The following is a 15,133-nucleotide window of genomic DNA, read 5'->3' on the forward strand; positions in this document are numbered from 1 at the left end:
GAAGTCAGCCTCTTTTCAATGGTGCCCAGTGCCAGGACAAAAGGTAATTGGCACAAACTGGAACACAAGAGGTTTCTCCTGAACACCAGGCAGCACTCCTGTGCTGTGCAGGTGACAGAGCCCTGGCACAGGTTGCCCAGAGGCTGTGGGGTCTCCTCCTTGGAGATCTTCAAGAGCCACCTGGACACGGTCCTGGGCAGCCTGCTTTGGGGGCCCTGCTGGAGCAGGGGTTGGATGCCCAGAGGTCCCTTCCCACCTCAGCCATTCTGTGAGTCTGTGAAAAGGCTGGATTCTGCCCCAGTAATCATTAACTGAAATATTCCTGTCAGTGCAAAAAGGAGTTTTTACTGAATTCAGGCAATGATGATAACGAAATTCTTACTTCTGGCTAGGAATATTTTGCAATAGTCTCTGCTCTGGGTGTATTTACCACTAAGTGCCTAGGAACTCACGGGACAGCCCAGGCATTTTCTACTTTCACTGTCACTAATATTTAGTACAACTCACACACTGCTGAAACTAGTACTGGAGGAGATTATATAAATAATTTCCTACCCATTTTTAATTTACTATGTCTAGCTTTATCATGCCAAAACTCAGCCGAAGTAACCTTGCCTGAGCTAATTGAACATAATGTCAGTGAACAGAGTGGCAATTTTCGAAATGCAGAATAGAATATTTCTGCTGGGGAGCTGTATAATTTTTGACATTTAAATTAGAAAGCGATTACTTTTGCACTGACGTAATTTGTCGTGCTGCACATCCCCAGATCAAAATCAGTCATCTTCCAATAAATTATCTCTATTTCATTTATTTTCACGTAATACTTTGAGACTGTGAGCACAGCAATCCAAACCGAAAAGACAGCAGATATTAAGTGATTTTGCTCATCTTCTTTGAAGTGTTGATTATCTTTTTTTTTGCTTCAGTGTTCAGTTATATTCCACAGCCCATGTGCTTGTGCCTTCCATCTCATTTACGTATGAGGATCTCTGTTTTCTGTGGGGACTGAGTAGAAACTAGACATAAACAGGAAAAGAGAATAGAATTATGGTCATACAGAACGTGTGGCATTGGGGCAGGGCTCGGGAGTTAAAGAGGACTCTAGAGCATCAGCAGGCCTACAGCTAGGTTTCCTTGACTTTGTGTGCTTTAGTTTAGTTTTTACATTAGGAGACATCTCAGACATTGGTAAGGATGTCTTTAACTTGCCAGGATTGTTGTTATTCTCTTGGTAAATTGAGATAGTGATGTGTTGATGCTGGTGAGGTCTTTTTGGTTTTCAGAAAAGCTAATGAATACATTTTGATACACATAATCTGTATTGCAGGTATGTTGCTGTGTAGAAATGCTCTTTCTCAAGAAGTTTGGAGTGATAAAATGACTGGACTAGAAAAGAAAAATCAACTTGCTATAGTTCTGTTAAGCTAGAGCATTTGGACTAGTAATCGAAGTGAAAGGGTATTTTATAGTAAACTAACCAAGGTAGTACGGTAAAAATGCATTTTGGTATGAGACTGAAAAAAGTTTTGTCTACCCTAATGTGTTAACTGATGTTGTGTCATGAAAGAATGTGTAAAACAGATGAAATGAAAGGCGCACTTGAAAGAGAGGCTGCCGTTCCTGCAGCTGAATATTTTAACCACAGAGTCCCCCCACTTCTGCTGGGGCACATTAGAGTAACAACTGATTTGTTTTTCAGTAGTAAAGAATCTGCCTCTCAACTTTGCTCCAATAAACCTGTGACTTTCTGTAATCATTTTGCTATGACTCATCAGCAATAAACCCAACAAAAAGAAGGACTGAATTTCAATCTAGCTACGTCAATCTAGCCCAATAATCAGCATGCCACAGGGGATATAAGATGTCTCTTTGCACTGCAAGAATAATAATAACGAATGTGAGAGGGTGAAGTAAAAAGTCACTAATTCTAGCAAACATATTATCCTATGTTTAAAAAGTTTGATCTCTTTAATTCACCAAAAAAAGAGTGAGAAGTGTCTGGATGGAGAATTCCTTTCACCAGGAGAAGCTACCGTTCCCCAGAACATTACTTCCCCAGAATCTTTAGCACATGATACAAAAAGAAGTTGCTGGAACATGAATATTGGCAAAGTTTAGATTAATTTTCAATAATGAGGCTGAGTAACGAGCTACCATGGGAAGAGTGGGTACTTCATTGACTGACGTTATCAGAGAGCACAAGGCTACCGGCCTTCCTGGAAAGGACGCACCAGCCTAGGGCGCAGTTCCAGGACAGAACAGAGGCACGATAGGATGAAACTAAAAAGCTGTAGCATCTGTAAGATCAGCTGAGAGACTATGATGACCCTCGTGACTGTAACATTTAAAAATATGATCTCATCATTCCTCCCATTCAGGCAGGAAATCTCAAATCTGGAGATTAAATTGTTTGCCCAGTGCCAAACAGCAATTCCCTCAGAGGCACAGAAATGAATCACTACCTGCACAGTGCATTCAATACAGCTCAAAGGAAAAGGCAGCAATGAAAAAAGGATCATCAGTCCCAGAACTTGGTTAAAGTTATCAAGACATTTGTTATTCTTTTATTTCTTCATGTATGAAATGTCTGTTATTACTCATGAAAATTATGAGCCTCTGACAAAAAATTGTGGAAACTGGCACTGTTTTCCTGGTTCCTGTTTTTAGCAATATTTTAGTGAAAGAACTGTTATCCTTATTGATGTTTTGTTTATTTCTGTAGTCTGCGTTTACCTAAACCACTTCTCAGTCTTTTCACATTGTTTGCCTGCCGTACACCAAGCACATAGCCACGCAGTGATGTTACTGAACACCTGTCCTCAGGGGAAGCAAGGCTGACCCTTCTGGTCACCTGCCTTTGTATGCAGCACGTTACAGCACAAAAATATAGCTCTATATAAAGCATCATGATGAATAAATGTACTACCTATCCCGGTGCAGCTCCGAGTGACTTTTAAACAACTGCTACATCCTGTTGTGCCTGACCCACAATGTGATTTTGCTGATAGACAGGAGACCTTTAGCTCTAATTCCTAGGGCCCCAGCTGCAGAAGGCCCAGGTCTGGTTGCAGTGCAGTACCATTGGTTTGGTTAGCATTTCAAGAAGAGCAGGAATGGAAAAACGTTGTTCCCTGGAGTCTCCCAGTCCTGTGTGAGCTATTGGTGTAGCTCTCCTGTCATGTATTGTCTGTGGTTTTGCTCCTGTCACACAGACATAGTATTGTTTTTACCTTGTCACCTATCTTTGTGTTCTACATGCAAAGTGATTTTGTTGGATTAGCCAGTGCATTAATCCTTTCAAACTACTTAATAGGAAAGATCAGTCCGTTAGCACATTTAATTGCCTTCTTAAGCCTGTGATATTGTTATTAAGAGAGTTTCTGAGATGCAGCCTGTTTTCACTATCTTCCTGGCAGGCTTTCCCACCTGAAGGCTGATCTCACTTTACTACTCCTGCTATGGGACTCTTTTAGGTAAGAAAATGCCTGAGGGTCACTGTTTTGAGTATCAGGGGGTCTTCCCAGGCACGTGCATGAAGGGCAGCCCGGATCAGTGGAGGTGAAGGTTCAGCCTCTGGCTGACAGACCCCGCAGTGCTGCAGCTATGCCCAGAGTCCCTTTCAAAACCGGTCCCTTATTGACAGTGTTTAGGGGGACCCAGATCCACTGCGCTATACGCCGCCAATACACATATAAACAAAATCAAAAACCCCTCTTCAAAGGCTATAGATTAGGTTACAGCCACTGCGGTAAGAATTTTGGATTCCAAGAAAGCAGGATAATAGCTTAAAAAAAAAAGGGGGGGGGAAGGGGGGCTTTGAGGGTAAGATTTATTACCTTTCATGTGCTTAAACCTTTGTTTCCAGGTTTTAGCTTTTCCTCTAGACCTGTAATGGTTGTTGTAAGGGAAAGTCAGCTTAATTTCACTTATTTCCCTATATGTGAGTCTTGGAGAGAGCCTGTGGCCCTGCAGGGTGACTGTGGGGAGACTGAGACCCAAGTGAAGGGTGGGGGAGCTACCTGGGGTCAGCCAAGAAGAAACATGAGGCGCAAGGACCCAAGAGGAATTCAGGCTATTTGCATTTGCTCCTACTGAGCCTCCTGACCCTACAAGAGGCCAAAATGTTTTAAATCAAACACGATGATTCATGGTAAATACCTATGGCCAAGCAATGACTGGCGAAGGGAACAGATCTTTCTGTGTTTCATTAGTTTCCTAATCTCCAAAATAAGTGCAGTAGTAGCAGGCTCTAGTCAGGTTAAGTACATCAAAGGCTGAGGGAGCACGAATACAGGGGTAACAGGGTCACAGAAGTAGCTTTCATGGCACCGTGTGGTTCTGGGAGGGCGCAGCGCCGATACCACCTTATCGCACAATGACTTGGGTGCTTCTTGGGTTTCCGAGCAGTGCTCTTGGCAGTGTTTGCTATGGGCCTGGGGCACGATCTAGCCCATTTATCTTGAACAAGTTGTGACAGAGATTCACTTCATCAGGTTGAAAGCATTTTTTTCAAAATTGGACATGTTTCAAACTAGATTAGGAAACATTTCTTCCATGCGGTGGAAAAAAAAATATGCATGCTTAATTTTTCCTTTTATTTAGGTGTCTGTGAATTTGGGACTTTTTATTAGCTTGGGAGTGTTTTGGTTTACATGTTTTCAGCAGAGCAATTGGCTTTGGAATGATACTTGCCTGGTAGGGCATGTCTGCGTGGCATGCCAGACGTGTGAGCGTGGATAACAAAAACTTTTCTCCCTTTGTGAGTGCAAACGAGCCATTGGGGTTCTGCCTCCTGCACCCTGTCCCTCCACCTGCAAATCCACAAAATTTGCAGCCCCTTTTGCCAGCAGAATAATCAATCGGAATGAAACCAGGCGATCGTCAGGTCAGTTGTTCTCCTAATGGTAACTGTGGTTTATTGCCAGGTTTCCCTGTGAAAGTGCGGCATTTTACACGCTTTTCAATGCGCACTGCCTTTTTCAAAAGCACAGATTTGCTTTTCAAAGTTTTGTTATGCAATCCCTGATAAGAACAGTAATCTTCCTTAACTAATATGGCTGAGAACACTGTATATATATATGGATATCTGTGTTCAAGATAACGACAGGATATTTCACTTTCCACTGCCTACAAATTAAATAACTTCTCTGTACATGATGGAGGAGGGAGCAAGGGTGCAGCCTGGGGAGGATATGCCCTGAGGCCTTTCTCTGCTTTCCTGGGCAAGTATATGGGGAGTTTCATATTTTAAGTGAATTTCTGAGTTATTTTTCCTGTGCATTTCTGGCTGTTGAGAGATACCTAGCTGATAGTCACAGGGCTACATTTTCTCTATCTGAGCATATGTCTAACGGGTCTGTGCTGCGGACAGTTCAACGTAACTTGATCAAACCAAGACAATCCCAAGCTATTTGTCAATCATCTCCCCTTGCAGCACACCATACTTTTCTCCTGGCTTGACATGTACCTCCTGTTCTTTGGTCACGCCCAGAAAGGAACAAACTGCTTTCAGATAGCCAGAGGCACGGGAGGGCCTCCCTCTCAACTCAGATCAGCCCCAAGTGAGAGGCAATTGCTGAAGGCCCTGCTGCCCCTGTGCCTCAGCCTTGTCCCTTGCCCCTCTGGTCCCATCCCCACTCCCTGCTGGCAGGCATAAAACACATTCTGACAGTAAATAATGCTGCAAGTTTCCATGCATCCTCAATTCGGGCTAAGCACCCACACCACCCCCATGGAGATGGCAGGGCCATACTCCTTCATTAATGCCTGGAGGCAGCTTCAAAAAGAAATTAAAAAAAAAAAAGGTAAAAACTTTGGGAAGGAAGAACAGAACTAAAGATGAATTCTCCTTGGTTTGCTGAGTCAGTTCTTACTCTCACAGTTAAACATTCTGCAGAAATGCTTGTAAAATTATTCCATTTATTCTTGACATTTAATTCATGCAAAAATTCCCTCTTTTTTAGGAAGCAGCTTATTTTCATGTCCAGTCTGAGGTTAACTAGAATGTGAAACTTAATTAACAGCATTTGCCGTTAGCAATTTTATTAGAGATCTTGATTTGACAGTCAACATTTTATATTACATCAGAAAAGGTACAAAAGTGAGCTTGAAGACTGACTCTTGACTTATAGTCAGAAATAGCCTATTTACAAGTATTAATGTATGTCTGAGTCAATGCATCTAAGCAGTTACATTACAGAGTGCAAATAAAAATCATTTCAATTCATGTAAACATTATGGGCAAGGGCTCGGGTATGGTCAAGCCCAGTGCAGGCTCCTGTATTATAGAGCAAAGGTTTATCTAGAGGTGCTCCAAGTTATACTAGCTTGCGTGGTCACTAAAATACACGGCGTTACAACCTTCTGCTTGTGAGTCATACACTGCAAGGCCTCACCTTTCACCTCAGCACCTGAGGTCAGGAGAGACTCCTTACTGCAGCAGCCTCTGGATGTTTGTCTCTATCCCAGTGGATGGCCAAGCTCTGGCCTGAGGGGCCCTTTACGAAAGCTGGAAGGCTCACACTTACTGCTATATTAAGAAGAGAATGCAACCTGAACCACAACTATGCTTCCAGTAGGATTTCAATGGGAATGCCTGAGTCAGTCTTGCTATTTTCTCTCCCCAGCTACCCACCAGATGTGTTCTTACAGATGCTGGCAATGCTCTGAGCAGCTTCTGGTCTCTTCTTGGCTCAGCTCCGCTGTTTCCCCATTAGAAGATAAGAATTCCTTTATGTCTTCCATCATTGCTTTGCCTGATCAGAGGTGCCCCAGTCCCTGGGAGGAAGGGTCAGAGCCCTGCCTGGCTCTGCTTGACTCCAGGGGCTCCACTGCCCGATAAATGCAACCTCCAACCTTCAGATGCAGCTACAGGAGGAGAAATCCCAGGCCTCCCTTATTGATTCCCCTGACCTGTACAAATCGCTGGTGTCTATAATGTGTGACACTGGGCAATATTCCCTGCTGGGGGATATTCCATGTGCTCCTGGCATTTCCCTTCCAGCCCTTCTAAGGCAGCACACCGATCACGGCAAGTTGTGTCTCCACTGGAAGCTCTTTGTGCACGCCCCACGGAGCCCTATCCTGGTGCTCTGTGCACAATGGGAGCTGCACGAGAGGGGACAAACCAGAACAAAGCTTCTGCCCTCAACCATCGAACAAGTCCCTGGCCCTCCTGAAACAGTATGCTTGTTTGCTCATGTGTGTACAGGAATCACACGTACGGTACCACCTCCTGCTACTTGGCTGTTAGTATCACAGCAAGGACTGCTGGTTATTGGCTCTGTACACCATAGCACTATTTGTCCCTCTAAGCTATGTAGCCACGTCTTTTCCAGTTTTGCACACAGATAATAATTAAAAAAATCAAATAGTGTGGAGCACCCTGTTTCATGGAGTTTCCATGCTGCTGGGGCAAAGCCTGCAGTCCTGGTGGTCAGGATTACGTACACACTGAAGGAGCTGGACCGGCCTGGGATAAAACATAAAAATAAATATTTAGTCACCACGTGCAAGTAAAACAGAGAAATTCCACAGGTACTATATGCAACATGAAAGTCAAAGGGCACGTTACCTCTGTGTGTTATCAAGTAGATGTCTTTTCTTAAGGTAACTTTTTTTAGACACTGCTGCAGAAAGGTAACTTTGGTGTTTATAGGCATCGGGGACAAGAGCAAGTGGCTATGAGGTGCAGTGAACTCACTGCGTGCCAGCAACGCTCTCATAGCAAAAATATATGAAAAAGAAGATATCTTTCACTGGCTACGGAATTGCTGCCGTGCTGGAAGTTCATCATCCTGCTTATCCTGCGGTAGCCCCTGCTGATACCATGTACAGCTGTTGCTAAAAATATTATTTAGGATTAGATGTTTTGTTACAAGTACATCCAGTGACTCGGGTTTTTGAGTTACTTGTGGAAAACACTGCTGACACTGACAAAAACAAGAGGTAATTATCAGCATCAATTTCTATGTGGCACCAAACACCAGATGCTGAGCTGATACAGACGCACACAGTTCTGTCTGCAATGATTTCAGAGGAATTATGCTAACTTGTCCTGTCCATCCTGAAGGATTTTACTGCACGTGTAAATTACTTATTTTATTATTGCTCTGTATGCAAAATACTAATTTAAAAAATTGTCCATGTTGCTCTACATAGTTGTTTATGCATCTGCTAGTTAAGTGCTGACTAAAAGCCCTACTTCTTATTCTATCTTCAGAAGCGAGTTGTGAGTCTCAGCAACATACTCTTTGTGAGGTGTTGAAGGTTTCTTCATGTGCTGCGCCATGGGGGATCTTAAGTTACCACATATTTCTTCTTTCTCCCTGGTCCCTTAGCTTCTTTAAACTTAGGCTGAAATTATTTGCATTTGCTTGCAAGTCCTGGAAGTATTGGTTAAAGATTGCAGTTACTCAAAGAGAAAGCAAGTCCATGAGCATCATGATTCTGGCAGAAGTATGCACTACACTAGTGTTAGTTTCTTCACAATGTGCAAGAACCCATTAATCAGGTTCAGCAATACCTGAACAAGAATATATTACTCTGCCTTCAAGAGTAAAATCCTAGCACCACGAAAGGTATTTATAGGGCAAATGTCTCTTCCACAGACAAACTTTCCCTTATTTAAAACCAATGTCGTGAACTCAGGTATATATAGAAATGTTTGTTTACTTTGGAAGGGTTCTTATCGAAGTATGACTATTTCATTCTGAAAAGCTGTTCCTAGCAGATAAGATAAGATTATAGAGCTTTATGAGTAAAACTGGACTCTGGCTGCTTTTTTAATGTCACTAAAGAACATTCTTCCTCTGTGTGAAGGTCTCTGAACTGACACAGAAGGATAAAGGTCCTCAGGCTTTTGTAACTCCTCAGCAGGCACACAGAGATTTCAGTCAAGTCAGAACTTGGGCTGTTCTGCTTCCTAGACTCCTGACAAGGGGAATCATACTAATTAATAATACTTATCATGTCCTGTGTCTCCCTCCCTGACAAAGTATCTGGATGGAAAGGAAGCTCCAAGTATAGTGAAGGAAGTAAGGACTACCCTTGACACAGCGTGTTATCTGCATGCAGCCAGGAGGAAAGCTGCCTGTTTGGTTTTGATTATCCTAGGTAAAAGCCTGGTCAGCTGAAGGAGTTGGAGGAGGCTGGATTGCTTCTTCTCTGAAGGCAGCCGAGCATGCCCAACAGCAGTGACCTTCTGGAGTGCAGGGCAGAAAGCAAGCTCCAGACGCAGCCAACAGGAGCTTTGCAGCACGAGTGGAAGGCCCTGAGAAGCACACAGCACATTGAAAAGGTGTGGTGGAAGCAAAAGGGGAGTCTGCTCTAGTTTGCTGTAAACCAGGAAATTGATATCAAGCAGAGACGGAGACGTAGTATTAGTTTTATGTTAGCAAGTAGACACCAACGAGAATTACCTGTAATTGTCTTCACAGGTGATCGTAAAGTTTCGTTCTTCTAAGATGCGTTTTAACCTCTGTATGGAATGACCTGAGCATGACTCGCTGGAGAGAAAAGTCTTCTGTTACTTGTGTTCCTCAAGTGTGCGAGAAGCTCAGCTGAATTCAATGCTACGTCACTTTATTTGAGATAAGATTCTTAAAAAGCAGATATTAATCTGATTTGCTAACGTGCTGTGAAGCCCATCTAGGTGTGTGGTGCTTTGGCTGCCATTGGGCATTTGCCTGTAGAAACTATTTGATGTTCAATTGTTTAACTCATACAAAAAGTTTTTTCAGGAAGCTATCTATGGCAAATAACTCAGTACTATTCACAAGTTCAGTGTACTCTGGAACTGCTCCAGAGGTGCCGGTGGCCTTCATCCACAGGAACATGATATAAGGCTCATTCAAATCTGTGGAAGGACAAAGGGATCGAGTCCTCTGTGCAATGAGAGAGAAAAAAACCAATCACAAAATCCAGCAGCTACTTCCCGAGTAGGACTTAAGATCAGTGTAAACAGGCAAAAAACATGGGAGGAAGCAGGATACGATGGTCTCCTGTTTGTTTGGCTCAGTCTGCTGGATGCTGCTACTCTGTTTCGATAAGTGTCTGTTTCATCTATTTTTCCATTGGTAAGAACCCCAGTTTGGTTATTTCTGTTCTACCCAGCTAATGGTGTTTCATGAAGCTTCAAGCAATATCATACCTTTGAGATCTTTATCTTAATTTGCTTGCAATAGCCCAAGGGGCCCTCAAGTTGCAGGGAGAGGACTGCCAAATGTCAGAGGCAGGCAGAACTACTGCAAAAGACTTGTTACCCTGGGCAAAAAAATCACTTCTTGGTCCAGAGTACGGGACACACACACATTAGGACAATAATACAATACTGGGACAAATCAAGGACTGTTCCTAACACATGGCATCAGCGGAAAACAGAGCCAGCTTTTCCTTGTTCACAAGACTTAGCATATCTTATCAGTGATTCAACATGAGATACAATCAGAAGATAAAAGGAATAAAATATTACCCTTCCTCTTCCTTGGAAGTAAGTTGAAAATAAAAAAAGAAACTGTTGTGAACTTGGCACGGGAAGAGGATGTGTCAGGAAGGCTGGCAGGGTACCAGCTTGTTGAAGCTGTTGAGAAGCAGGAATGTGATAGATTTGCTGATGCTGGGAAATCACGGCAAAAAGGATCAAGTGCCACGTACAGGGGAACGCATGCACAGATTACATATTCTATGTCCTTTTCTTCAGCAAAACTCTGTGCAGGGGGACATCAGAATGGGACACCAGAATACGTCTGGCGTGCTGACTACATGACAGACGTGTGCTTGTGACAGACACGTCAGGTTGTTTGGCAGAGAAACGCTCCTCGGAGTCAGTGTTTATATTAGGGGAGGGCTTGCAACACTGGAGCTGGCACTGTCTGAGAGTGAGACTGCCTGAGCATGGGTCTCTGCAGGGTCCATACTCATTCCCGAGACCACCACAGCCTCCTTCCTGACACACTTTGTCAGAACTGGTGCCTCTGGCATGTGGGGTCCTTGTTAACAGGAGAAACCACAGCAGTGCATTATAACCACTTGAACCACAGAACCACAAAGACAGGGGTTAAAGGCACCGAACTTCATGCTTGGTGCTTGAAATGTGCTAGTTCTGCAGGGAATCTGAACAGGATGGAAAAGGTCACTCAGAAAGGCTCAGATGTGATCTGAGGTCACCGTTCTGGTATCAGTAATTCCATGATAAGTATTTCAACTACAGATTTATTATTAAAAATTACAACCACAGAATCATTTAGGTTGGAAACGATGACTTGAGATCATCTAGAACAAGTCAGCTAGAACAAGTTGCCCAGGACCCAGTTGGGTTTTGAGTATGTCCACAGATGGAGACTCCGCAACCTCTCTGGGCAACCTGTTCCAGTGTTTGAAATTACTTTGTCAAAATGGCTCTGGTCACCTGATCAGCATATTTATACTATTTCTATGGGGGAAAAAAAAAAAAAAGGTATCTTCCAGATGTTCATCCTTGCAAACTTAACCTGCTCTGTGCCTTAAGTGCTGCACCCGTAACAATGATCTGTAGAGCTCAGTGGATTTGGAGTAATAAGGAATTTTAAAGTCATGGGACTTTTTTAAATCAAAAAGAATACAATTGTATCTTAGCTGTAAGCAACCAGCTGTAACTATGAAAATACTAAAGAAAACAACACTAAAAATGTTATTATTTCCTGTAAAGTAAGCAGCTAGGAGACTGAATACAGAGCAGCTTTTCTGAGCAGGTTTAAGACAGTGTCACTGTTAGACAGACATTCACCCCTAATCATTTTGTATTAGACTGGTTTACCTTTGGGGTCCACCGATGTCATGCATAAGCCAAATCTGTATTTCAGAGACTTTATTTGGATTTAAGTTAAAGACCTCAATACTTCCAAAAATGCTGTAAGAATGGGACATGAAACATTCTTAGTTATCTAAGTAAGAAGTTCAGAGTATGTTCCCCAACTACTACCACTTAGTGTTGCTGTCATCCCGAGTGAAAGAATGTTAACTTTTTGCTGGATTTTCATAGACTATTTAATTACTTTGTTTTCCCCATTTTCTCCCCATTTTTATTTCACTTTCACGAGATCTTCTGAAACTGTCTGCAGACGGAAACAAGCTAAAGTTTTTCCATCTTATGTGCCTCTTCTCCTGTTACTTTTATTGGCTATGGTTTTGGTTTGGCACAAGGAAAATGAACATGGCTGTCCTCCTGACCAGCACAGTATTCATCTTTCTGTATTACTCAAGACTACGCTTCTTCCAGGTAACACGAGGAAGCACAGTCTAGAGAGGAAAAACCCAGTCAGCTCCGCAAGCAGCTAGAAGTGTCACTCCTATGAGTGTACAAACCCAGATTAATAAAGCTACTTTAATGTAATAAATGTAATGTAATTAATGTAATTAATGTAATAAAGCTACTTTGTGCAGTAATATCATTCTGGAGATCCTACCCATATACCCTCAGAAGGATTTCAGTTGGAGACACTGTATAGAAGGAATTAAGTGAATAAGCTCTACAACAGCCAACAGTTTAGATCCCTATATAAATTCACCAAAATCCCATCTGCACTGGGACTGGGACTCACTGACAAAGATCTGCTGACCAACACGCATGCCCAAGAGAAACGTGGATGCCGAGTAACTACCTGCTGCTTCTGAAAGCTCCAGCTTCTATCGATCCATTAAGCATCACCTGAACCACACCACATGCTGCTTCTGCAAACTAAACAAAACAAATGGATGTTATAATCTGGCATTGCAGGCAGTGCCACATCAAGTCTCTTAGCTAGTAGAGATTAACTTCTTCAATGTCATCAGAACGGACTGACACAAGCAGAGGATCTGGCCAAGGTTTTTACAGATGTCCTTGCAAACACAAGCCTCTAAACACTACGGCAATACTGCCATAAAGCTGCATTAACCAGCCATAAATTGGCAGTCCGAGCTTGCATGGGATGGTATAACAACTTTGCTGCCACGATTTTCAGTTTTTAAGGGAGGATGCAGCTTTCTGGAGCACCGGCAGCTACAGCTGTCTGACGGGGCTGTTTGCTCCCTCAGTAACACGCAGAAATCCTCAGGCTGCCTTAACTCGAGCCGTGAGGACGAGCCAGAACAGAGGTACCGCAAGTTTAAGGACATGCAAAGCATGCAGTACTTGTTACTTTGTGACTCACACTCTGTGTGCTTTTGCGGCTTGGGATTTTTCCCTCCAGTGGTTTTAGTAAAGCTCATCACCAAGTTTTGTTTGAGTTTTAAATTACTGGATCATCTAATCGCTGTTCTTTCATTCTTTAAAACTTTGTGTCCAAATACTTTAAGACTATTAGGTTACAACATAAAGAACCCACAGTACTCCAGATACATAATCCATCAGTAGAATAAATTATTTTTTAAAAGCTTAATACAGAATGACTGTTCTTATCAAATCCTTCAATTCTTCTTACTTATAAACAATGTGGCTCAAACCCAGCTCTCAAGAGTTACAGGAGAGGTTAATTATATGTAACTTTCCAATGTAATAAGCATGAGTTTCAGTAGATCTTAAATTTATTTGGACTAGAAGGCTTATAGTTGAGCAAGCCTGACTCTGTATGGTGGTTTTTCCCTCCCAGACTCTGGAACTGTATATCAAAACTGTTTTGAGCTTGGAAACCTTATGTACGCTGGTTTACCCATAAAACAATACTTTACAGTGAGTAGACTTTTTCTTACATACACAAGAGCTGAACAATACATTGAGCTTGTTCTGCACCTGGAAATCGTCTATTAATAGTCATATCAAGGCTAAAATCTTCTGAGACATGTAAAATTAAACTGATCCAGGAGAGTGTTCTTTTTCTGGCAGGTGTGAAATGAGCATTCTGTAAAGTGCTGATTCAACAAAGCCAGGCAAACTGCTTAACTCGGATTAGCAAGGTCTCATGCATGTGATCAGAGTTGGTACGTGCATATGGATGGATACAGCATTGGAATGTTGGACGGTAACCCTGTGGGAAGATGTCCTCTTCAGGCTTATGCTGGGAAGTTGCAAGGGCACTTTTGGCCACTTGGCAAACTTCTGTGCCAATCTGAGAGCTGCTCTCAATACTAACAAGCTCTAAGATACTGTATTTTAGCAGTTTGGGCCCTGTGATTTAATTGAGGGGGTTATTATTACTGTAAGTCTTATTTGTAAAGCTCCAGCTGTCTGACACGTATTGTTCTCGACACTGGTGTATAGCCTCTGTCCACAGTAAGAATGCCCAAACTCTGATGACAACGCCGGTTCAACTTATATAAAATATATAAAATATACAGATTTCCAAACCTACACTTTATGGCACCTAATGCTACAGTCCCTTTGAACTTCTAGTATTCCACTTTTTAAGTCCAATCTGCAAACTCAGATTTTTGACAGTGCCAGCAAGTTAGTGCCTTTCAACATCCTCAGGCTAGGGGAGGTTTATTCTAAATCTTACCCTCTTGGAAGCCGTTTTCCAGAATACAGAGACAGGGTTGCTCTCACATTCACTCCGTTTTGGACAAGATTCGTAGTTGATTCCTGAGAAGAAGTACATTTATTTATAGAATAGCTAAGACTAGAGTGAGTATTGTTACAACATTAATACCGCTTTGAAAGATTTGCCCCCTGTCAAAGCAAGATGGCTACATGAGGAAATGGCTCTAGAAGGGAAGAAAATTTGCATGTGTTCGAAGGTCTTCCTCTTTAGTCACACATGTCTCAGTGAGACAGCTGGAGGCCTGGTATGCAAATAGTTCTCAGAAAACTGAGTACGGAAAAGATGGATTTCTAAAGATGAGAAACAGGTTGGCTCTTGGCAAATACTTTCTGACTGTGTTGAAAAATTTTAATTTGCCCAACTTTTCCTGTAATTCCAGCCCAGTTTAGAACTTGCTAGCCTTAAGCACCAAAGCAGGAATTGTGTGGGCAGCAGAAACCCAGGGTCCCTCCATACTGCCCCACCACTGTGACTGGCCTATGGCCAGGACCCCTTTGAACCGGAATTCTTATTTTGCAGTTTGTCCTATTGAATTTACAGGAATCTACCAAATGATATAGATAAAGAGGGCTAGATGTAACCATTAGTCCAAGAAGCAATTTGGTGTCTTAGCAGTAGCCCAAAAGTTGTGTTTT

At 42.5% G+C, this 15,133-nt stretch overlaps 1 protein-coding gene across 3 annotated transcripts in view; it reads right to left on the bottom strand.

Annotated features, from left to right (window-relative positions):
- Positions 1-6,031: 6,031 nt before the first annotated feature.
- Positions 6,032-15,133, bottom strand: part of BST1 (bone marrow stromal cell antigen 1) — a 55,606-nt gene continuing 46,504 nt past the window's right edge. Inside the window, exons 11-15 of one of the 3 annotated variants that reach the window (XM_080589955.1) lie at positions 14,457-14,539; positions 12,642-12,718; positions 11,798-11,890; positions 9,423-9,509; positions 6,032-7,474 (exon numbers count right to left, since the gene is read on the bottom strand). In XM_080589955.1, coding sequence (XP_080446081.1) covers positions 7,393-7,474; positions 9,423-9,509; positions 11,798-11,890; positions 12,642-12,718; positions 14,457-14,539 — 422 coding nt within the window. In that variant the 3' untranslated portion in view covers positions 6,032-7,392. The remainder of the gene's footprint in view (positions 7,475-9,422; positions 9,510-11,797; positions 11,891-12,641; positions 12,719-14,456; positions 14,540-15,133) is intronic. The other 2 variants (XM_080589956.1, XM_080589957.1) reach the window with 2 other exon arrangements.

This window comes from Anser brachyrhynchus (genome assembly GCF_964034855.1).
Source record: "Anser brachyrhynchus genome assembly, chromosome: 4".
Classification (NCBI taxonomy): Eukaryota; Metazoa; Chordata; class Aves; order Anseriformes; family Anatidae; genus Anser; species Anser brachyrhynchus.